Below are 25,314 nucleotides of genomic sequence, written 5' to 3'. Positions count from 1 at the left end.
GGTGCCCCACAAAATCTTTTTTAAAAAACGTTTTATTATGGCAAAAAAAACACGTAACATGAAATCTACCATCTTAACCATGTTTAAGTGTACTGTTCCGTAGCTTTAAGTATACTCATATTGCTGTGAAACAGATCTCCAGAACTTTCTCATCTTGCAAATCTGAAACTCTATACCCATTGAACAACAATTTCCCATTTCCTCCTCCCCACTGGCCCCCTGGCAAACACTGTTCTTCTATCTATGAATTTCACTATGTTCAATAACTTTTATAAATGGAACCAGACAGTATTTGTCTTTCTGTGACTAGCTTATTTCACTTAGTTTATCCATGTTTAGCACGCGACATGATGTCCTTCCTTTTGAAGGCTGAAGAATATTCCATTGTAGGAGTACACCACCCTTTGGTTCATCTGTTCTTCCATGATGGAACCCTGGGTTGACACCAGCTTTCTGCTGTTGGGAATAGTGCTGCTACAACCATGGGTGTCACCCCCACTGGTTTTGTATGACAGGAAAGTACCTCCCCCAGACCCTTGTCAGCTGGTTTCTGGGAGTTCAGCCAATGGGAAGCATTGGTAAAAGACTAGAGGGTGGTGCAGGGGAGAGGTCAAGACATTCTCCTCTTTTCTCTCTGCTTTGGGAGGTGTCCCCAACAGTGGCCACACATCTGACAGTGGCAGTGCTATCTCGGTCTGTCACCCTTCCTGCCATGGTCCCAGCTCTAGTCAGGTGAGCAGGGATGGCTTCCTTCCTCCTTTTGCCAATACGTGGGCTGCCTCTTTGTCTTTCCTCTGACTTCTCACCTGGGTGCAACTCTGCTGTAAAATTTAACTTTTCTTTTGATGGTGGGACACAATACAATGACACTTCAGGATAGAGGAAAGGCAGAATTCTTTGTTACTTATAGCTCCAAATGAAAGAAGACAGCCAGGCAGGGTGTCATGCAGTGGGGAAGGGTTTGCACCTGTGCACGGGGAAACAGCAAGTTGGAACTGTAAGAGATGGCTTATGGGGACGCCTGGGTGGCTCAGTCAGTGAAACGGCTGCCTTCAGCTCAGGTCATGATCCCAGGGTTCTGGGATCCAGCCCCATATCCGGCTCTTTTTTCAGTGGGGAGACTGCTTCTCCCTCTGCCTGCCCCTACCCCTGCTTGTGCTCTGTCTCTCTGACAAAATCTTAAAGAGAGAGAGTGAGAGCTTATGTATGGCAAGCAGGCTGAAGTTAGCTAGGTTGTGAGGGATCCCTGGGGGTTGGGTATTTCGAAAAATTCTGCAGACCCTATCTCTTAAGTATCTGGGGCCTCTCGCCTTGGGTGTGTCTTACAACCAAGGTGTGTTACGGTCTGATAAGGGAAGTAGTTGGGGTAGGGGCTTAGCAAACGGCCCACAAGGGGGAGTTGAGAGCTTTGAGCTAGGACTACCAAACTGGGACAAAACAGCATTTGGAAACTATTACACAACCAATTCCCTATATTACCTTCCCTCTGTGTGGAATTTCTAGAATGGCCCCTGTTTCCCTGCCTGGACTCTGACTGATGCAGATGTATTTGATCACATTCTAGATCATTACACACCGATAACTATGGTATCGTATTAATATCACCAGGGATCAGACTACTGTTGCTTCATCGTTAGCCACGCTATCTACCACGAACGAATCCCTCCAGGCACCTTTGGCCCTCTCACTATTTCATGAGTTTCTTAGAGGCAGGGTTTGTGTCTTATGCATTCCTTCTCACAACCCCCATCCAGAAACTGACCAAACCCCAAATGTGTGCTTTAATAAATACATGATTAATAATGTGCATCTCTGAGAGCACATCAATCATGAGTTTTGACGTCTACCTTGGCTGCAATTCAGGCCTGGAGCCAGCTCCTCGCTCTGACCTTCATAGTCCTGCCCCCTGACTTGGACAAGATCCAGATTCTTCGATGAATCATCTGACATACTACTTATTTTCTTCCACACATTCCTATAAAATTGGCGTTTATCACAGCTTCCATGAAACAGTTCTTTGTTATCGGACAGCTTTCCCTTTTCTTGTTGTTGTTGGTTGTTTTTAATCTCTAAGAGAGACATGGGACCTATCTCCAAGGCCAGCCTCATGGGCATGTGACCCCGGCGGTAGCACAGGGAACCCCCTCCTTAAGGACATCCCACACATGGTTTCATACTGCCTTTTTGGAATGCTTAACACTTTTTTTTGTTTTGTTTTGTTTTAAAGATTTTATTTGAGAGAGAGAAAATGAGAGAGGAGGAGGGAGTGAGAACATGGGGGAGGGAAGGGTCAGAGGGAGAAGCAGACTCCCTGCTGAGCAGGGAGCCCCATGCAGGACTGGATCCTGGGAACAGGATCATGATCTGAGCTGAAGGCAGGTGCTTAACTGACAAGCCACCCAGGCGCCCCAAATGCTTAATACTTTTAAATGAGAACCCCACCCCTATTCTCACTGTTGTACTGGAGCCCACAAATAATAGAGCCAGTCTTGTCTGTCTCATTTGTATGTGCCTAAAGCTTGTGACATTAATTGATCATGGAGGCATATGGATTTAATATGGGTTCAATATTTAGTTCAGAAGCTCCCCATTTTCCTTAGGAGATTTGCTCCAAATCTCTCAATACAACATGGGATGAAAAGCTTTTCATCTGCTGTTACCTTCCCTGCCTATACTGACACCCCTAAAACTTCCTCAGCCCCATCTTCTCTACTCTGCACCCCCTCCCTTCAAATGTCAACTCCCAGCTATCATACTACCTGCTGTTTCTAAATTTGTGGGCTTGCTAGATGCTGGGCCCTTGCATGTCCTTGCCCCCATCCTGTCCAAGGTTGTCCTCTGCCTGTCTCCCTAGGCAGCTCCAACTTACCCACACATAGGGATCTAGAGGTCACTTCCCTGGTCTTCCCTGAACTGAGAGGTGGGGCTCTCATAGCACCTTGTAGCATTTATCTTGCTATTATGTTACTTTCCATTTTTTTCTCTATTTCCCTCTTGAAGTGAGATCTCTATAGATAGAAACTACCTCCTGTTCTCCAAGCTGACAGCCATGCTCACTCAGCTCCAAGGGTGTACCCAGAAAGTTTTCATTCACCAAATTCATGACTGCATGAATGCACAGATCCCTGGTTTATTTGGAGAGTGTGTGAGGAGACCTATTAGGTTTTCTTTGGTATCACCAACTGATGAAGTTTTAGAATATAGGTCAGGTTCGGTGGGGTGAGGTCTGGAGCCGATGACCAAGAAAGAATTCTTGAGACATCTTTGGTGCAAAATGGTGGTTTATTAAAGCACGGGGACAGGACCCCTGGGCAGGAAGAGCTGCTGCCCCAGATTGTAAGGGGTGGCAGGTTACGTACCATGGGGGTGGGGGAAGTAAGGAAAACGGAGGTTTCAATAGAACTTTTGTTAGGTCCCCCAATAACGGGTCCGTGATTAAAGGAGCGAGACTGATATAAAGCGAAGGTCAAGCAAAGCTTTATTCCGCACCAAGCATCAAGAATCAGACTGAACTTTTGAGCCGCGCCTCTTACAGAGAGGGCAACCCCTCTCTGTTTCACAGACTAGCTTTTTTTTTTTTTTTAAAGATTTTTTTTTTTTTTTTAATTTATTTGACAGATCACAGTAGGCAGAGAGGCAGGCTCCCCGGTGAGCAGAGAGCCCGAATGCGGGACTCGATCCCAGGATCCCAGGATCATGACCTGAGCCGAAGGCAGAGGCTTTAACCACTGAGCCACCCAGGCGCCCCCACAGACTAACTTTTAAGGGCAAAGGCCATGTGGTTGGGCCTGGCCACGCACGGGTGGCCAATGAAATTGTAACACACAGAGAAAGCTGCACAGTCATGTTAGGTCACACATAAGTGACCAATTGAATTACAATTTACCCTAGTAGATATTTGAATCAGCCTATATCACCTTGGTCAGAACTGGCACCCAAAAGGTGCCCAAAGGGCGGGGCCCATACTCCTTGGTAACTAGGGAGACAGTATGCACGCTTTACTGATTGAATGTCTCCACCTGACCCAACTCATCCCTGCATTTGGGCTGTTATCTCCACCTGACCTGACCCACCCTTGTATTTGGGCTTTGTTACCTGGGACTGGTTTCCCGGACTTGCTTTTAAGTAAGTTCCCCTGCGGGGTGGGGGGTGCAGGGTCAATTTAAGTTTTACTGCATAAACCACAAAATGGCAGTTCAATTGGGGTGGGGGCGCTCCGGAGGAATAGGCCCTTACACTTTCATATGCTAAACAACCTACAAGATACCGGATAGCAGAGGCCTCGCCATTGCCAGGGTCGTTTTGCCCTTTTTAGCAGGCTAGTAAGATAGTTGGGAGATTCCTAAAGAATCACAGCTGTCCCACCCAGGAGGGGGGGGGGGAGTTGCAAGGTCTCAGCCTTTTGCTTTGTCCTCAGCTACCCTTCTGTTCCATCATCACCGACGACTGAGAAGTACTTACATCATCGAAGAAGACATTCCACAGCACCCTCCGCTGTAGGCGCGTGAGGTCCTTTTCCAATACAACCGCGGAAGGCACTGCCTCTCTTTGTCCTTTCCAGGATAGCTAGACGGTAGTAGCTCCTTGAATTTCTCAGCCTTTGAAGTGGGGGTCGGTTCTGAGGTTTCTCGTGGGACAGACCCTTACCCAGGTCCTAGAGGCAGCTCCAGGGAGACCTTCCCTACCTCCAAAGAGTATCAGGCCCTGTGCAAATCCTGGATCAAGTGTTTCTTCCTTCCCCTCAGTGTTCCTTGCCTACGTTCTGTTCACTCTTTCAAGGCCCAACTGAAATGTTAACTCCCCACATTTGTCATGTAAATGACCCCTATCTGCTTTCCCGTTGCATTTCCTTTTCACCTGTAGGGGTACTCAGCAGGCGTTCGGACTAGCATGGTGGAGACCACACAGTCTGCTTTGGGAGCGGGGGAGGGAAGGGTGGGGGCAGAACGCGATCATCTTTGCAGCTTTTATGTCTGTATTTCCTGTACCCAGTCACCACTCAAACTGACCTTGGTATACTGGGTCACAGCAGATAGACAAATACAATTAGTCCTAGAGAAGGAGAGATTTGGAAAAGGAACGAGAATGCCTTTATCTGATGGAAGGAAAAGTTTCCATCAATTCACTGGAAAATGCACTTGGAAGAAGGGGGCGAGGGGAGGATTCAGGGAGAGAAAAATGGGGACTTCGAGAAGGCAAGGGAAGGGACCTGGGTGACAAAGAAGTTGCAAGGCCTGAAGTCCTAAAGGTAAGAAGGCTTTAACATCTGGTAAGGATGCAGGCAGGCCCTGTCCAAGGATCAGAGAGGGTCCTTTCCCAAGGATGGAAGTGAGCCAGAAGAAAATGAGAGAAGAGTTTACTGAACAGTGTTAAGTGATAGAGTACAGCGGACAGAGTGTCCGGGAGACTCGCAAAAAGAGAGGTGAGCCTTCTGGTCGCTTGGGGTTAGGGGTCTGTGTTGGAAAGGGGTCTAGGGTACGTGTTCCTTTAGGAAGCCAGGGTTGAGTCAGATCAAAGACAAGTGCCAGGTAAACGATAGATGTTATTCCATAAATCACCAAAGGTGGGGATACTGATGCCAGTGTCCACAGAGGTTTGTTTGAGGTGAATGTCCTGGAACATGTTAAGCATTCGGGATCTTAATAGATGTTATCAGGTGTTTGGGGACCTAGGGTGAAATGCAGAGAAAGAAGAACTTCCTTGCTTCCCCCTTGGCGTGAGAACATAGTTTCTCTGGTTTACTCAGATGCAAGGTGAATTTACTCACTCCAGGTGAATTTACAGAGCACGAGTAAATGGGGCTTTTCTAAAATGGAGACTCTACTGTTTGTCCATCTCCGTAACAAAGGCACTATGGAGACAGAGAAGAACGGCGGGAGAGGTGGGCTCTAGCAGGGAAGAGCATGTGTGGCCCCAGAAGCTGAGGCACCCAGAGATGAGAACAAACTGATTTGTCTAAAGAGCGGTCCAGCTGTGATCGGTGCCCCAGTAAATACGTCGCTGTTTGAGAACGGCTGTGACTAACTTCCTCGGGAAGCCTCTGGGGTTTTGTTTTTCTGGTTTTGTTTGTTTTTGCCAATCCTCCCCAATCCTCTCGCATCCAAATAACTACAACTCCAGAGACACTGACATTATGTTTTATTTCATAAACTTTGCTTGCAGATGGGCTGTTTCTCTCCTGATCTCCTTTCTCCAGCCCCATTTTCTCTACTCTCCATCTCTCCTCTCTTCTAATGCCATGTAGCAAGTGTCTATAAATTCAGATCTTGAATAGTAAGCTCTGAAATACAAAATTCCCTTTAATCAATGAATCATTTGCCTAATGAATCTGAAATCCTGGTGGGGAGGGCAAAGCTGGAGGTAATTAGAGGAACATGTTGGTAGCTTGAATTTGGAAAGTACCATTCCTCAGCCTGATTCTCTATTTCCATCCTGCGCAGAGCACTCCTGCTTATCCCACAGCAGTTTAAAAGTACCTATGGAGGGGCGCCTGGGTGGCTCAGTGGGTTAAAGCCTCTGCTTTTGGCTCAGGTCATGATCCCAGGGTTCTGGGATCGAGCCCTGCATCTGGCTCTCTGCTCCGCAGGGAGTCTGCTTCCTCCTGTCTCTGCCTGCCTCTCTGCCTACTTGTGATCTTTGTCTGTCGAATAAAGAAATAAAATGTAAAAAAAAGTACCTATGGAGGGGGGTGGTGCACCTGGGTGGCTCAGTGGGTTAAGCCTCTGCCTTCAGGGGGGTCATGATCTCAGGGTCCTGGGATCAAGCCCCGCATCGGGCTCTCTGTTCAGCGGGGAGCCTGCTTCCCCCTCTCTCTCTGCCTGACTCTGCCTACTTAAGATCTGTCTCTCTGATGAGGAAGCAGAAGGCTGGCTGAGGACAAAGCGAAAGCTGGCACCTTGCACCCCCTCTCCACCCACTCCCCTCGGTAATATGTGTGACATTCCTCAGGCACTCCTGGCTGCCCTAAAAGAAAAATAGTTACCTTGCAAAGATCACAATCCTGCAAGACAGGAGTCTCGCTCAGTCTACAAGTGTCCTAGTGATTTACAACAAAGAAGCTATCTTATCAATAGCCCAACTTCCAGAGACAAATAACTCAGTTCCTCAAGCCCTAATGTCGTCCTCCCCTCCAGAAAAACTGAAGGAGGTTGGGGCTGAAGGAAATGTAAATAAGGTTAAATTTCTTCTAAACCTAAAACTCACTGACAAGGATGTTTGATAGGAGGAATGTGACATTCCACCAGGAAACTCCCAATTGTCTTCGTGTTAGTGTCTCATCAGAGGGAAAAACAGCCTTGGCTTAACAATAACTAGGCCTCCAATATCCTGACAGTTTTCTTTACCATGACAGCCCTTTTTAACATCCCCTTTTTCCTCACTTACCCAACTCCTGTGTATATAATCAGGCATTCCTCAGGATAGCAGGGCAGCAGCTCTTCCTGCCCACGGGTCCTGTGCCCGTGCTTTAATAAACCACCATTTTGCACCAAAGATGTCTCAAGAATTCCTTCTTGGTCATCGGCTCCGGACCTCACCCCACCGAACCTCACCTATGTTCTAGAACTTCATCATCTGTCAAATAAATAAATCTTAAAAAAAAAAAAGTACCTATGGGTATAACTGAACATTAAATGGAAGACCCGAGAGAAAATTATCTCAGGTGTGAGAGAAAACAGAAATTTGTAGTCACAAAACAAAACAATAACTGATCTTCAGCCTCCTTTCTGATGATCTCCCGCATGTTACTTATTACTTCCAATTAAGGGCCCGCATGTGACAATCTCTGGCAAAGACGCCCCAGTCCCTTTGGATCCAGGTTTAAGCGACACACTAAGAATGTGACAGCTTTACAGTCTTACCAAACTAACTGGTCCTGCACGGAAACCACCTCATCGCACATTCTCCTTCCTTCCTATATAACCCGTCCTTAAGAAATTTAAATCTGACCAGTTTTTCTCTTGCTCCAAGTCTGAAACCAAACTTTGACACGCACTAATAATCTAACTCACGAGATGCTTGGCTTGAACGGTGATTAGATGCTAACCCAGGACGAGGGTTCTTTGAGACCAAACGACAAATGGGAGGAAATAACCCCCAGCTGGAGTCCTATCTTTCAGTACCCCCTCAGGGTCCGTGTTGTGGCCTTCAGAGCTCAGGCGGTAGTAATTGGCTTGATGATTGTTTCTTCAGAGCTGCAGTCATGATTAAAAATGCTGCCGAAAGCACAGCGAGGATGTCCTTGACACACATCCTATTTTCTGGGAAAAAGGTTACTACCACGGTAATTGAGCTGGGAAGCGGAGACAAATTGCTCCGGGCTCCAGCAGCGGGTTCAAAGGACTGCTGTTGACCGGAATCGCACACACCCTGCAGTTTTCCCTCTCGCAGCTCGTAAGATAACAGTGATAGTATTTGCATCTACAGATCATCTGCAAAACTGAAGTGGGAGGGGAGAAACCACAACCAACGAGACTATAAAAGAATCCAAAACGCGGGACAGAGTAACACAAATAACCACAGGAGAGAGGGGGAGGCCCGGAACTCTCCCGCGGGGTTGCTCCGGGACCGGCCGGGGACTGCGGATGGGGGGGAGGGGGAGGGGTGCGGGGTGGTGGTGCAGGATGATTGATTTATCTGCCCCGGGCCGGCGGCGCCCGCAGCTGGCTGGAGCCCACGGTGACATCACTGGCCCCGGCGCGGGTCACGTGGCCCGCCCCCCTCCCGCTCCTCCTCCTCCCGCTGCCTTCGGAGCGCAGGGTCCGGCCGCAGCAGGCGCCCAGAGCTCTCGGGGGAGGCGTAGGCCACTGGCGAGCGGGACCAGCGGCAGCAGCGGCAGCGCAGGAGCCCCGAGCGACGCGGTCGACGCTCCTGCAAACTTGGGCGCGCGCTCGCGCTACGGCCGCCGGAGCGATGAAGATGGTCGCGCCCTGGACGCGGTTCTACTCCAACAGCTGCTGCCTGTGCTGCCATGTCCGCACCGGCACCATCCTGCTCGGCGTCTGGTACCTGGTGAGCGCGGCCACGACGCGCGGGGGGCGCACCTGCCGGGGAGACCCTCCCCCACCCCGGCCCCCGGCCCCCGGCCCGCGCGCCCTGCACACGCCCCCCCGCCAAGTGTGGCTTCGGTGTCTGGCGACGCCGGCGCTAATCTGCCTGAAGTTGTATTATTAGAAACTTAATTCCCTGCGCAAGCCTGTCCGCGATCCCCGGCTCGGCCAGCCTGTGGCGGGGGTCCGGCCGGGGGCCCGGAGTCGGGGGCTGTGTGGCCGCGGCCGAGCCCGCCGCTTCCGGGAGAAGTGCTCCTGCGGCCCCCGAGCCCCCGGCGGAGCCGCCGACCACGTGTTTCCCAGCCCTTCCTTTCTTCTCCGCACCCGGTGGGCCGCGACTGGCAGGGTCGTGGGGTGGGTGACAGAGTGCGCCGTGTCCCCCACTGCGTTCAGGCTGGCGGCCGGACGTACCCATTCTCCCTGCCCGCACCTGTCTGGTGTCGGTTTTGCTGACCGGTCTGCTGCGCGCGTTCGGGTCCCGAGGAGAGACGGTTGGGGGGGGGGGGTTCTTGGCTCGCTTGGTGTCCGAGCCCCTCCACGTTTGGTGGAAAGCCGTTACTCTAGGAGGGGATTTGCTTGTGGTTCACTGCATTTCAGTCCGTCCCGGGAAGCCATTTTACACCCACTTAACTTTCCTGCCCGTTGACAGGTGATCTCTGTACCTTTCTTACCGGACACAGCCAGCAGATCTGATTTTTTTTTTCCTTCCTTTTTTTAGGTCGGAGCTTTTAAGGACTTGTTTGTTTGGGGAGCAGTGATTCTTAGGGACAGTGAGGAAACCTGGTGGAGCGTTCTGGCCCTGTGCCTGCTCCAGGTTGATTGTTGGCATCCCAGGACCGCATGCACCAGAGTCGGATTCCGTTGCATTTCGGGTTTTGTGACATCACTATGGGGAGTTAGACCCTAGCCACTGTGCAGTGAATACTACTGCATCCTGAGGAAATCAATGGTGCTAAGACGGCGTATTGAACTTTTTAGTGAGAATAACTTCTTGATCATAAAAAAGAGTTTTCTGTTGTTGTTGGTTCATGGTCACTTTTTCGATGTAATATGAACATCGTGTCGAATTGTGTCGTTGTGCCATATTAAGCCAAACGTTTTCCCCCAGGTTTATGGTGTTCCCTGCGCTATTTATAGTTTCCAGTTTCCTTCAGTCAGTGCCTATCACAGGCCACACAATAGACATTTTTTTGGCCTTAAAAGCTTTCAAACAGATCTTTGGTATGAGTGAATTCTTTTTGTGCAGTCTGAATGCAGATAGAACATCAGCATCTTGGCTCAACGCGGACTTCGCTAGGAGCCAAGAAATGCTTTACAGAAATTTTAAATTACAGCAAAAGGATGGTAGGTGGACTCAGAATAGGGCTCTTATTGATGGTCAAGATGGAGTGTTGTATATAAACGTCTTGGGTCCTCCTCGAAAATGTTCAAAACTGCAGACTTGCAAGTACATCAGCAAATGTAATTTGTAAAATCTAGGGCACTGCATTAGGCAAATGTACTTACACGATCTACAGGAAAGATAAATCTACTTGAGCCCTGTTGTTGGCTGAAATCCAACCAGACAGCATTGGTGTGAGAAAAGGAGAGCATTCTGCATGCTTTGTCTACTGTTTGAACATGCTCTTTGTGGAAAGTAGTTATGGCTGTGTGTGTTACAGCATTTGGAAACAGCATGGCCTTTTGAAAGATAATTAGAAAGCTTTGTAGCAGTTGGAAGGATGCGCCCTTCGGTAAACCTAATAAATGGGAAACCTGGCTTTAGTACTAGTACTCTTCCTAAGAAGTCTTTGCATTTTGTAAAACAATTTAGACTTGCGAGTTTCACTCATACCCTTACGTATAAATTTGGTTATCCAAAACTTGGTTTCACATGAACCTTTTTTTTAAAGTTTTTATTTTATTTATTTATGATAGAAAGATATAGTGAAAGGAGGAGAATATAAGCAGGGGGAACTGGAGAGGCTCATTTCCAGCGTCCTGGGATCATGACCAGAGCCGATGGCAGATGCCTAGTGACTGAGCCACTCAGGCGCCCCATCACATGAACATTTCTAAGATGAAGGAGCAGGCTCACTGAGAGCAAGGCACCTTTTCCCTCCCTCTCACTCCACCAGCCAGCTGGATGGCATAGGGTCAGTTATCAGGCAGGGAGAGTTTTCATGAAAAAAAAGGGCTATGGGAAGATATTCAAATAAAACTCTTTAATTATTGCCTGTTAACAGGGGCGCCTGGGTGGGATAAAGCCTCTGCCTTTGGCTGGCATCGGGCTTTCTACTCCGCAGGGGGCCTGCTTCCCTTCCCCTCTCTCTGCGTATTTGCGATCTGTCAAATAAATAACTAAAAATCTTCATAAAAAAAAAGATTGCCTATTACACCAGAAAGGTAAAGTGGATTTTTGTCATGCATTTTTTAATTGCTGTTTCCTACCCCACTACCATTTACTAAGGCCCTATGTGCCACGCACTATACCAGATGCTTTGCATACGCTCAATTTATACATATTCCTGGTGAGGTAGATTTTCTAAACTCTGTTTTATGGATGACAAAATAACGTAATTAAAAAAAAAATAGAGGCCCAGAGAGCATTAAGTGATTCACATACAGGCCCATGGTGGGTTTGTGGTCCCTGTGATGTTTTTAGTCAGCCGGTTTCCACTTGTTCTTACCTTCTAAAAGTTCTGGGTGTGTTTTGCTGTTGCTTTAGAATAACAAAAGGTTCTTTAGTCCAGTAATAAAGCATATTGATTTCAGGTGTTTATATTGGAGATGAGTTCTTTATTTCTCCTTTTAATGAGGCTTAATTTACATATGGTGGAATCCACAGAAGTGTACAAATGCTGACAAATGCATGCACTTTGTGTATCCCACACGCCTAGAAAACATTTCCAAAACTTCAAAGTTCCCTGTCTCTTTCCAGTTAATCCCTGCTACCCCTTTACCCTCACCCTAAATGACAGTTTTACTATTCCTGAGAGTGGAATTACACTTTATGTGTTTGGTATCTGGTTTATATCACTTAGCATTACCGTCCTTTAAATTCAGTCATGCTAATTGGAGTATATTAATAGCTTGATGCTTTATTGCTGAATATTTATTGTATGACTAAATCACAATTTATTTGTCCATTTGCCAGATGATGGACATTTGGGTTATTTCCAGTTTGGGGCTATTATGGATAAAGCTGCTTTGAACATTATTGCACAAGCCTTTTTTTTTTTTTTTTTTTTTAATAAAAGATTTTGTTATTAGAGAAAACGGGGTGAGGGGAGGTGGGTGGGGAGAGAGAGAAGCAGGCTCCTGCTGAGCAGGAAGCTCAATGCAAGGCTCCATCCCAGGACCCAGAGATCATGACCTCAGCCTGCAAGGCTCCATCCCTAGACCCGGGGATCATGACCTTCGCTGCAGGCAGCTGCTTAACGACTGAGCCACCAGGCCCCCCCCCCCCTTGCACAAGACATTTTGTGGACATATCTTTTTACTTCTCTAAATACCTAGCAGTGGAGTTGCTGGTTATTGGGTAGAAGTACGTTTAGCTTTATAAGAAACTGCCAAGCAATTTTCCAACGTGGTTCTGTTTTTACGCTCCAGCCCGCTACGTGTGAGGTTCCAGTTGTACCACATCCTTGTCAGCATTCAGTGTGTCAGTCATTTTAATTGTAGCCATTTTGGTGGGTATGTAGTTGCAGCTCTTGGTAGTTTGAGTTTACATTTCCCTTAGGACTGGCGATGTGGGGCGGTGTATCTTTGCTTATGGGTCAGTCATAGACCTTCCTTTGTGAATTGTTACTGCTTCTTTTAAAATTGGGTTTTATTTTTCTTTTACTTAATGATTTGTAAGATCTCTTCATATATTTTAGATTCTAGTCCTTTGTTAAAGATTCATTTTGTGAATGTTTTCTCCCAGTGCGAGGTTGTCTACCCACTTTTTTTTTTTAATATTTTATTTATTTATTTGACACAGAGAGATCACAAGTAGGCAGAGGAGCAGGCAGAGAGTGAGGCGGAAGCAGGCTCCCTGCGGAGCAGAGAGCCTGATGTGGGGCTCGATCCCAGGACCCCGAGACCATGACCTGAGCCGAAGGCAGCGGCTTAACCCACTGAGCCACCCAGGCGCCCCGTCTACCCACTTTCTTAATGGTATATTTTGATGAAAAGTTTGTTGTTTTGAGACAGAACGAGGGGGGAGGCGGGCACACAGGTACACAAGTCCTGGTCGGTGGGGGGAAGGAGGGCAGTCAGAGAGGGAGAAGCAGACTCCCCGCTAAGCAGGGAGCCCAGCTGGGGTTCGATCCGAGGACGCTGAGATCATGAACTGAACCAAAGGCAGACACTTAATCAACGGAGCTACCCAGGTGCCCCAGTGAACAGAAGTTCTTAAATTTTTTTTTTAAGATTTTATTTATTCATTTTTTATTTGACAGATGACAAGTAGGGGGGGTGGCCGCAGGGAATCAGGCTCCCTGCTGAGCAGAGAGCCAGTTGCTGGGCTCCATCCTAGGACCCTGAGATCATGACTTGAGCTGAAAGCAGAGGCTTTACCCCCTGAGCTACCCAGGCACCCCAGAAGTTTTTAATTTTAAGTTCAGTTTGTCAAATTTTTTTTTTTCTGGTTAGTACTTTCAAATACAGGAAAAGAAGAAAAAAAGAAAAAGAAAAAAAAGATAAACCCAAAAGATAAACCAAGAAATCTTTGCCTACCCCCAGATTGTGAAGATACTCTCGTATATTTTTTTAAAGCTTTATGGCTTTATTAGCTTTTATATTTCCATCTGTGATCCACCTCTGATTTTTGTGTTAGAGTTTTGTTTTTGTTTATTTTAAAAGGCAGGTTAATTGCTTAGCCTAAAAAGAAGTAGAATGATTATATAACCCTTAATAACTGTAAATGTTTTCAGAGAGACAAGTAAGATGATTATCCATCTTCTCAGGGAATGAAGACGGATCTGTCGTGGGTTGCAGAGGGAGCATAATAGAGCACTTGATGAGGGCTGATTGCTGTATCGTCTTCTGGGGTTTCCACTCTTTCTTCATCAAAACTTCCTGTTCTAAACCAGAATCCTTGAACTTCCTCCCCAAGTTCCCCCACACACAAGCCTTTCTCCCACCATCTGTCTGGACTCCTCAGCTGCCACACCTGTTTTTCCTGCCACCATGATCTCTTCCTTGATTCGCTGTCGGTGTCCTGTCGGTTTTTGTTCTGTCTCCAGATTACCTCCTTATTCTGTCCGTTCTTCTCGCTATCATTCACCTCATTTAGGCTCCCATTAGCACACACTTGGCTGGCTGTTAGAATAGTGTTTCTGTTTCTAGCCTTACCATTAACAACCCTTTTTTAAAAAGTCTATTATAGACGCAGTTCCCAGAAGTATTTTTCTCAGACACAATTACGAACTTGTTGGCCTGCTCCTAAAAACTTCGGCTGTCTGTCCTAGGGAAGTCCGTGTATTTCATGACCTACGTGTTGTAAGCCAACTTCAATTGGCTTAAACCGTCAGTGCTGTGGTTTCTGATGCTGTAGTTTCTGACACCTCTTTCCCCCTCCCACACCTTCCTTTTCTGGTTACCTCTTCAGCAAGTCATTGTAAAAATCCAAGGTTCATTCTGCTTTTGACAAACCTAAGTTAATCTGTCCATCCCTGAACCAAACAGGCCAGAGATATATATGTGACGAGGATCTCAGATGAATTTAGGTCTGGGTTATTCTCCTGCCCTTAAACTGTTGACTAGAGAGAGATGCGAGCTGGGGATGGGATTAATTTTGCTCAAAACACCAGTTCTAAAGCAGAGGGATGAGTCATTTCCCAGAGAATCTTGAGATTGTTACTGGGAGGAGGACGACCAGAACAATGCTTCCTGATCATTAGGCTAAATAAAGCCCCCATTTTTTATGGAATGTGTTTTACCACAGGGACCTGAATTTCCCATGAAATATTCACACAAAACTTCTTCCTCTGTAATTTCTTTCATTGTTTTATTAAGTGATTTTCTTTGAATGTTTTAAAAGAGGTGTACGGGCAATTGAAAGCGTCTGAACTTGACACATGGGATGAGTATGCCTTTGTCATCCTTTTCATCATCACCTAAGTGTGTTTTAGGCATGTAGCCTTTGAGCACATAATGTATTGAATGCCTCTTTGTATTGTACCCTATTCATAAGGTAGTTGGCCATGTATCAGATTATAAAGGATAAGAGAGGTCAGAGTAGCTAGCGTCCTTAGCTTTACGACCTGACCTTTTTTTTTTTTTTAGAGATTATTTATTTATTTTGACAGATCACAAGTAGGCAGAGAGGCAGGCAGAGAGGAGGAAGCAGGCTCCCTGCTGAGCAGAGAGCCCGATGTGGGGCTCGATCCCAGGACCCTGGGATCATAACCTGAGCCGAAGGCAGAGGCTTAACCACTGAGCCACCCAGGCGCCCTACGACCTGACCTTTCAAATAACCAACTGGTTCACTTTGAAAGTCCCACTGTGCTAGTGTACCCAGGCCTGATGGATTCTCTTTGTATCCTGAGAAATTCTGGTGCAGTAAATACATATATATATATTTTTTTTTGGTCTGGGTGATAATACTGGATCGTAAAACCAACAGCTTTTATTTGTAGAATGACTGATAGTTTTTAGTGGGCTTTCCCATTTATTCTTCGGTAAACCTTAAAGCAACAGGTCGGGGCCTGTAGGTGGTCTCATATGCTCATTTAAGATCCATAGTTTCTTTTTAGCAGTCAGATTCTATGACTTAACCTTTAAGTCCAGGACAAGATACGAACTAAATACATAATACTTAACCTACCTTATTGCCTAGTGTTTCCCTAGTATACTAGAGTGTAAAAGCCTGAAATACTAGGTCACAGACTTCGGATTTTATTCTGGGGGCAGCAGGGAGGCTTTGCGGAGTTAGGAGCAAGGGTGATAGGATGAAAGCAGCTTCTTTCCCCCAGTGTAAGACTGTTCTGTTTTCTCTTGGTCAGTAATGCACTGTATTTATTTTTTTCCTCCTCACCTTTTGACTCCCTTTACCCATTTCTCTGACTTCCCACCTCCTGCCTCCAGTAACCCCCATTTGTTCTCTGACCTCGTTTTATTTATTTCTTTAGAGTCTGCATGTTGAGAGGTGGCGTTGTCTTTCTCCGACTTACTTCACTTAGGATGATGTCCTTAAGGTCCATCCATGCCGTTGCAAATGGCAAGATTTCATTCTTGTCTTATGCTGAGGAATATTCCGTTGTGTATAAAACGTCACAATTTCTTTATCCATTCATCTGTTGATGGACACTACAGTGTTTTCATAATCTTGGCTGTTGTAAATAATGCTGCAATCAACGGGGGGGGGGGGTACAGATGTCTTTTCAAGTTAGTGTTTCTGTTTTCTTAAATACCCAGAAGTGGAATTGCTGGGTCATATGGTGGTTCTGTTTTTCATGTTTTGAGGAAACTCCATGCTGCTTTCCATAGTGGCTGTACGGGTGTACATTCCCACCACCAGTACACAAGGGTTCCCTTTTCCCCACAAGCTCATCAGTACCTGTTACCTCTTTTTTCTTTTTGATATTAGCCATCCGAACAGATGTGAGGTGGCATCTCCTTGATTCTGATTTGCAGTTCCCTGATGATGAGTGATGTTGAGCAACTTTTCATATACCTGTTGGTTATCTGTCTTCTGTGGGAAAATGTCTATTCAGATCCTCTGCCCATTTTTAAATTTTTTTTGCTATTGACGTATAGGGGGTTTCGATACATGTTGGAAAGTAGTGGCTTATTAGATACATGATTTACAAGTACTTTGTCCCAGTCAGTAGGCTGTCTTTTCATTTTGTTGATGGTTATCTTCGCTGTGCAGAAGCTTTTTACTATGATGTAGTCCCACTTGTTTTTGTTGCTTTTGCTTTTGGTGTGAGATTAAAAAAATCACTAAGACCTGTGTCAGGGAATTTATGATAAACCTGTATTTTCTTCTAGGAGTTTTAAGGTTTTAGGTCTTGCATTCAAGTTTTTAATCCATTTTGAGTTAATTTAAAAAATATATATATTTATTTATTTATTTGAGAGCGAAAGGGAGAGGATGAAGGGGGCTGGAGGGGGAGAGGGAGAGAGAGAATCCCAAGCAGAATCCCCAATGAGTGGGGAGCCTGGCCCTGAGATCATGGCCTGAGCCGAAAGCAAGAGTTGGAAGCTTAACCCCTGAGCCACCCAAGTGCCCCCATTTTGAGTTAATGTTTGTGTGTGATGTAAGAAAATGGCTGAGTTTCATTCTTTTGCATCTGGCTCTTTTCTGAACACCATTCATTGAAGAAACTGTTCTTTTCTTACTGTATATTCTTGGCTCTGTTTTGTAAATTAATAAACCATATATATATGGGTTGTTACCTTCCATGATCTGTGTGTCTTTTTATGGCAATACCATGCTGTTTTGATTATTATAGCTTTATAATACAGTATGAAATAGGGAGTATGGTGCCTTCAGCTTTGGTTTTCTTTCTCCAGTTTGTTTTGACTATTTGAGGGTTTTTGTGATTCCATACAAATTTCAGGATTATGTGTTCTATTTCTTCGGAAGATACCATTGGGATTTTGTTAACAGATTATATTGAATCTAGCTTGCTTTGGGTAGTACGGACAGCTTAACACCATTGATTCTTCCAATCCATGAGCATGGAATATCTTTCCATTTATTTATGTCTTCATAGTTTTCAGTACACAAGTCTTTTTACCTCCTGGAGTGAGTTTATTCCCAGGTGTTTTATTTTATTTGACATAATTGTAAATGGGATTGTTTTTTATTTGTTTCCAATAGTTTTATTATCAGTGAATAAAAATGCAACGTTTTTGAATATTGATTTTTATATCCTCCAACTTTAATGAATTCATTTATTCTAACAGTTTTTTGATGGAGTCTTCAGGGCTTTCTGTATATGTCATCTGCAAAGAGTGACGGTTTTACTTTTTTCTTGCCAATTTGGAGGCCTTTTATTTTTCTTGCCTGTTTGTTGTGCTTAGGACTTCCAATACTACATTAAATAAAAGTGGTGAGAGTGGGATATCCTTCTTTTGTTCCTTGATTTTAGAGGAAATGCTTTTAGCTTTTCACTGTTAGCATGTTAGCTGTGGGCTTGTAATATGTGGCCATTTTTATGTTGAGGTATGTTGCCTCTATAACCAACCACTCTGTTGAAGAGTTTTCATCATAAATGTATGTTGAATTTTGTTGATTAATTTTATCTGCATATATTGAAATGATCATACGATTTTTAGCTTTTGTTTTGTTACTGAGATACAGTACATTGATTTGTGGAGGTTGAACCATCCTTGCATCCCTGAGGGGAAAAAAATCCTTGGTTATGATACATAATTCTTTCAATATATTGTAGAATTTGGTTTGCTAATATTTTCTTGAGGATTTTTACTTCTATGCTCATCAGAAATCGTGCTGTAATTTGCTTTTCTTACAGCATCCTTTGTGGTTTTGGTATCAGTACTGAACCTCATAAAATTGAGTTTGGAGGAGTTTCTGCCTCTTCTATTTTCTTGGGAGAGTTTAAGAAGGATTGGTATTATTTCTTTGAATGTTGGGTGGAATTCATCAGTGAAACCATCTGGTCTTGGCCTTTTCTTTGTTTGTTAGGAGGTTTTTGATTATGAATTCAGTCTCCTTACCAGCAGTCAGCCTGTTCAGATTTATCATGATTCAGTCATGGTCATGGTAGGTTGTAGGCTCCTAGGAATTTATACATTTTGTAGGTTGTCCAGTTTGTTGGCATATAATTGTTCATAGCAGTCTCTTATGATCCTTTGTATTTCTGTGGCATCAGTTGTAACATTTCCTCTTTCATTTCTGATTTTATTTGAGTTTCTTTTTCCCCTGGTAAGTCTAGCTAAAGTCTGGTCAAGTTTGTTTTCAAAGAACCAGCTCTTAGTTTCATTGGTCTTCTTTATTGTCTTTTTCATCTCTATTTCATTTATTTCTGCTCCAATATTTGTTTTTTTCTTCCTTTCACGAACTTTGGGCTTCCTTTTTCGTAGTTCTTTGCAGTGTAAAGTTAGATTGTTTGAGACTTATTCCCCCCCCCTTTTTTTTTAAGATTTTATTTATTTGACAGAGATCACAAGTAGGCAGAGAGGCAGAGAGAGAGAGAGAGGGGAAGCAGGCTCCCTGCTGAGCAGAGAGCCTCATGCAGGCCTTGATCCCAGGATCCTGGGATCATGACCTGAGCCAAAAGCAGAGGCTTTAACCCACTGAGCCACCCAGGTGCCCGAGACTTCTTATTTCTTGATGTAGATATTTACCACTGTGAACTTTCCTCTTAGAAGTGCTTTTGCTACATCTCACAAATTTTGGTATGTTATAGTCCATTTTTATTCATTTTAAGATTTTTAAAATTTTTTGTTGATTTCTTCTTCCACTCTTGGATGGTCAGTAGCATGTTGTTTAATCTCCACATATTTATAACTTTTCCAGGTTTTTTTCATGTAATTAACTTCTGGTTTCGTACCACTGTAGTCAGAAAAGATACTCCATAATGGTTTTAGTAATTTTAAATTTGTTAAGATTTACTTTGTGGCCTAAGAATGATCTGTCCTGGAAAATGTTCCATGGGCATTAGAGAAGTTGTTTTTTGTTGCTTTGGATGGGATAGTCTGTGTATAGCTGTAGTCCATTAGGTTTAATAATGTTATTTAAGACCAATGTTTCCTTTTGCTTTTCTTTTCTTTTTTTAAGATTTTATTTATTTATTTGACAGAGATCACAAGTAGGCACAGAGGCAGGCGGGGGTGGGGTGGGGGGAAGCAGGCTCTCTGCTGAGCAGAGAGCCCAGTGTGGGGCTTGATCCCAGGATTCTGGGATCATGACCTGAGCTGAAGGCAGAGGCTTAACCCACTGAGCCACCCAGGTGCCCCTCCTGTTTTCTATCTACAAGATCTATCCTTTGATGTAAGTGGGATATACCCACACGTATTGGTGTCTGTTTTTCTCTTCAGACCTGTTAATATTTGCTTTATGTATTAGGGACTCCTAGGTTGTATCATAAATATTTACAAATGATATATTTTGTTGTTGGATTACTCCCTTATTATATAATTATCTTCTTTGTCTCTTTTTGTAGCCTTTGTTTTAAAGTCTATTTTATCTGATGTAAATATAGCTGCTCCAGCTTTCTTTTGGCTTTCATTTGTATAGAATATCTTTCCATCCTTTTACTTGCAGTCTTTGTGTGTCTTTACCTCCAAAGTGAGTTTCTTATAGGCAGCATATAGATGGGGCTAATTTTTTTTTTTGAAGATTTTATTTTTTATTTGACAGAGATCACAAGTAGGCAGAGAGGCAGGCAGAGAGAGGAGGAAGCAGGCTCCCTGCTGAGCAGAGAGCCCGATGCGGGGCTCGATCCCAGGACCCTGGGATCATGACCTGAACTGAAGGCAGAGGCTTTAACCCACTGAGCCATCCAGGCGCCCCGATGGGGCTAATTTTTAAATTCATTCAGCCACTCGGTCTTCTGATTGGAGAATATAGTCCACTTGCATATGAAATAATTATTGATAGGCATGTATTTATTGCCATTTTCTTAATTGCTCACTGGCTGGTTTTGTAGTTTCTCTTTGTTTTTTCTTTTACTTTATTTAGCGGTATACTTCTTTTCCCTTTATCTTTTGTGTATTCACTATTGATTTTTGTTGTGTGGTTACCATGAATCATACATCTAACCACTTTTATATGTAAATGTCTATTTTAAGTTGATAACAGCTTCTCCGCTTTTTTACTGCTTTTTGAAGTCACATTTTACACATGTACTCCTCTACGAATTACTGTAACTAAAGGCATTTTTACTACTTTTTTGTCTTTTATTTAATTTTTAAAATATTTGTTTTGTTTTATTTTATTTTATTTATTTTTTTAAAGATTTTATTTATTTGACAGAGAAATCACAAGTAGGCAGAGAGGCAGGCAGAGAGAGGAGGAAGCAGGCTAAAAATAATCATAAATTGTTACTGAAAAGTATCACAAAACACTTTAAACAAGTCATAAAAATAGTTATGACAATGGAAAAAACTAAGTAGTATACAAATGCAAATGCATTTTTCCCAAGGTGTGCACTAATGGGGTTTTTAATGGGCTGCATAAGAATTTTTAAAAAGATAAAATGAAGGCCGCACAAATAGCATTTTCAGTGTGAAACTGCATATGGTCATCTATATCAGACATAAAAGGCAGCTAGCTTATAGATTAGAAAACTGTTCATTGTGCTCATGGGTTAAGGAGTTCCCATCTTGGAAGAAAATAATTGCAGGAAATTTAAGCTTAGAAGTTAATGCTGATACTTACCCAGTTTCTTTCTTCCCTTCTTCCCTTCCTCCTTGCTTCCTCCCTTGTCCGTTAAGTTTTTTTTTTTTTTTTTTTTTAAACTGTGTGTTAGGAAGTGTGCGGGGTGCTGGGGATACAGTGGTGATTCAGCACTTGCCAACATCAAATCTGTGGTCTAGTGGGGGAGGAAATATTAATCAGAATTAATAGAAATAGTCATACAAGGGAATATTGGCATGTAAGGGTGACGAAGATGGTAGAGAAGAACGTGTGGCCTTGTGATAGTGATGAGGAAGCAGGAGGCTGGCTGAGGACAAAGCAGAAGTTGGCACCTTGCACCCCTCTCCACCTGCTCCCCTTGGTAATATGTGTGACATTCCTCAGGCACCTCCGGCTGCCCTAAAAGAAAAACAAATGGTTAACTTGCAGAAATCACAATCCTGCAACACAGGATTCTCCCTTGGCTTACAAATGTCCTTGAGATTTACAACAAAGAAGTTACCTTATCAATAGCCCAATTTCCAAAGGCACATAACTCAGTTCCTCAAGCCCTAATGTCACCCTCCCCTCCATAAAAACTGAAGGAGGCTGAGGCAGAAGGAAAAGTAAAGTTAAATTTCTTCTAAACCTAAATCTCACTAACAAGGACGCTTGATAGCAGGAATGTAACATTTCCACCAGGAGATTTCCCGATTGTCTTTATGTTAGTGCCTCATTAGAGGGAAAGCGGCCTTGGCTTGATGGTAACCAGGCCTTCAATATCCTGACAGTCTTCTTTACCCCAATAGCCCTTCTGAACACCCCATTTGTACTCACCTACCCAACTCCTGTGTATATAACCAGCTACTCCTCACATCCCCGGGGCAGCATCTCAGTCTGCCCACGGGTCCTGTCCCCGTGCCTCTAATAAACCACCTTTTTGCACCAAAGACGTCTTAAGAATTCTTTCTTAGCGGTCGGCTCCTAACCTCACCCCACCGAACCTCACCTAGGTTCAAGAAGTTCATCAATAGGGCGTGTTGGAGGGAGTGGAAGAGAGTTGGAGAGCCTGGTGGTCTTTGTCTTCAGCTGCAGTAGTCAGTCCGCTGATCGTCATGGTGCTAACATACCCAGATTTAGTCCCGTCGTTTCTGTTTTCCCTTTCCTCTGCTGCCATCCTTCATGTGGACTGCATTGTTGCTTACCCATTTTTCCTGTCTGCTCTTCTGGAAGTTTCTGTGATTCTGGTTGTTCGTTCACTCCGGAAATGTTGACATGTATAATCGTCTGAAGTTAATAATATTGTCACCTTTCTTTTGAATAAGTCCATCAACTACAGTCATGCATGTGTGTGTGTGTGTGTGTGTGTGTGTGTGTGTGTGTGTGTGTGTGTGTGTGTTTTAGGGCCTTATTTAAATCTGTTTATTTAAAGAGATTTATTTATTTATTTATTTGACAGATCACAAGTAGGCAGAGAGAGAGGGAAGCAGGTTCCCTGCTGAGCAGAGAGCCTGATGCCAGGCTCCATTTCAGGACCCTGAGATCATGACCTGAGCCGAAGGCAAAGGCTTTAACCCACTGAGCCACCCAGGCGCCCCTTGATACTTTTTTTTTTAAACTAAAAGTAGCAATATCGGATATTGACATCACCTTTAAGAATGTTTAATTGCCTAGATTCATAGTAAAGAATATTTAAGACATAACACTTCAATAAATGCTTCTTTATTTCCATATATAAACAGTTCAGCATTATGATTATAAAACTTGTCTAAGAGATGGTTAGACTGTATCATTGCAGGTGATTTTAATTTGACAGTTAAGACTGCTTAAGAGGTTAGCTTACCAGGTTATACTTCAGTAGCTTGTTTTCTAGAATTCCAGGCTGTGTTTCAACTATAGAAGTACATGTTTTTTGTCTCTCAATTTTTTTAAAGATTTATTTATGATTTGGGGCGGGCTGGGGGTAATGGGAGAGAGTGAGTCTGAGTCCTAAATAGACTCTGCACTGAGTGCGGAGCCCAACACAGCTCTGTTTCAGGACCCACGACCTGAGCTGAAACCAAGAGCGGGATGCTCAAGCCTCTGAGCCACCCAGGTGCCCTTGTCTTTAATTTCTTTTTTTTTTTTTTTTTAAGATTTTATTTATTTATTTGACAGAGATCACAAGCTGGCAGAGAGAGAGGAGGAAAGCAGGCTCCCTGCCGAGCAGAGAGCCTGATGCGGGGCTCGATCCCAGGACCCCGGGATCATGACCTGAGCTGAAGGCAGAGGCTTTAACCCACTGAGCCACCCAGGCGCCCCACCTTGTCTTTAATTTCTTACATTTGTTTTTGCTTGGGGATGTTTTGAATATATTGTTATTTCGTTAGAAGATTTTTTTTTTTTAAGATTTTTATTTATTTATTTGACAGACAAAGATCACAAGTAGGCAGAGAGGCAGGCAGAGAGAGAGGAGGAAAGCAGGCTCCCTGCCGAGCAGAGAGCCTGATGCGGGGCTCGATCCCAGGACCCCGGGATCCTGACCTGAGCCGAAGACAGAGGCTTTAACCCCCTGAGCCACCCAGGCGCCCCTCGTTAGAAGATTTTAACTCTACAAAGTACAATCTAACAACCCTGTTCTTGAATTGGATACAAAATTTACAGTCTAGTGGGTGAGTCTGTTACAGACTGCGCACTTTGATTAGCTAAGACATTGCGTTTATGAGTTTCCCTCTCATGAATTGCTGCAGGATTCAAGTGTTCTTGTAGATATTAAAACTAAACGGGGAGTAAAGAATATAATCACTTCAAACAGTCTTTCAAAGCATATTTTATGGTATCCAGGTTGTCGGAATAGGATGGTTAACAAATGAGGACTAACAGACCTAATGAATAGAGCCAATCAACACAGAGACTGTTGTTTGCTGTACAAAAAATTAGCCATTTTGCACTTTATATCTTTTCCAAATGCTAATCTTCTGACCCTTTATTTTTTTAAAAGATTGTATTTATTTATTTGACAGAGATTACAAGTACCCAGAGCAGCAGGAAGAGAGAGTGGGGGAAGCAGGCTCCCCACTGACCAGAGAGCCTTATTCGGGGCTTGATCCCAACACCCTGAGATCAGGACCTGAGCCGAAGGCAGAGGCTTAACCCACTGTGCCACCCAGACAACCCCTCCTAACCCTTTAGTAGGTGACACTTTTTCTTATTTCTTTTTTAAGATTTTTTACTTTTAAGTAATGTCTGCACCCAGTGTGGGCCGTGGATTTACAACCTCGAGATCGAGAGTCCCGTGCTCCACTGAATGAGCTAGCCAGGCAACCTTGTGATACTTCCTCTTATGCAGAGTTTGTCTCCATAGCCTGTTCCAAAACAGGCTCCAGGTGAGGTCAGTCTCTTCATATTCAGAGATCCAGAATGTTCTTTAAGATGTGAAAGGGAGCATGCTTGTTCTCAACCACATCCTCTACTTCCAAGTCTCCTGGAGGCTCTTTGGACAGTATTTCTCTCTTCTGGCCTCGAGGCCTCTGGGGAACCAAACTTTGCCTTCTGTCCAATGTCCAGCTACTCATTGATCACATGGGCCCTGTATTCTGAGGGCATCAAATGGTGCCTCAAGCCTGAGAGTGATGTTCAGAACACAACCAAGTCCATTCGGAGATATGGGCATGCTTCTGCTGGGGTGCCAGAGCAGTTTGCTTTTGCTTGCTCTGAAAGGCCTTAAGGGTGGATAGCGGGAACACTCCCTTGGAAAGAATTCTGAGCATGCCCCAGGGGATTGGTTGGCCCATTCTTGCAGCTGGAGTCTGTAAACTGGGTGTGGTGGTTACTAGATAAAGCTTGCGGTGCATTCATCATCAAAGGATCAATGATTGAGCCTCAGCTGAGAACTCCGACCTTGTGTGGCGTTCCTCTGCTGGCTGAGCATGCTTGTTTGTGGAATGGAATAATAATAGTCACACTTCATAGGGGAGCAAGACTGCTTCAGTGACGGAAGTTGGTATGTGT

The 25,314-nt window shown here is 44.4% G+C and overlaps 1 protein-coding gene across 1 annotated transcript in view; it reads left to right on the top strand.

Annotated features, from left to right (window-relative positions):
- The first annotated feature begins 8,870 nt into the window (after positions 1–8,870).
- LAPTM4B (lysosomal protein transmembrane 4 beta) overlaps positions 8,871–25,314 on the top strand; it is a 76,375-nt gene continuing 59,931 nt past the window's right edge. Inside the window, exon 1 of the mRNA XM_032858637.1 lies at positions 8,871–9,009. Within this exon, the coding sequence (XP_032714528.1) occupies positions 8,911–9,009 (99 nt within the window). The 5' untranslated portion in view covers positions 8,871–8,910. The remainder of the gene's footprint in view (positions 9,010–25,314) is intronic.

This window comes from Lontra canadensis, unplaced genomic scaffold (genome assembly GCF_010015895.1).
Source record: "Lontra canadensis isolate GAN:19392208 unplaced genomic scaffold, GSC_riverotter_1.0 scaffold15, whole genome shotgun sequence".
Lineage (NCBI taxonomy): Eukaryota > Metazoa > Chordata > Mammalia > Carnivora > Mustelidae > Lontra > Lontra canadensis.
Note: the sequence above shows the minus strand (reverse complement) of the source record. Positions and strands in the feature narration are given on the sequence as shown.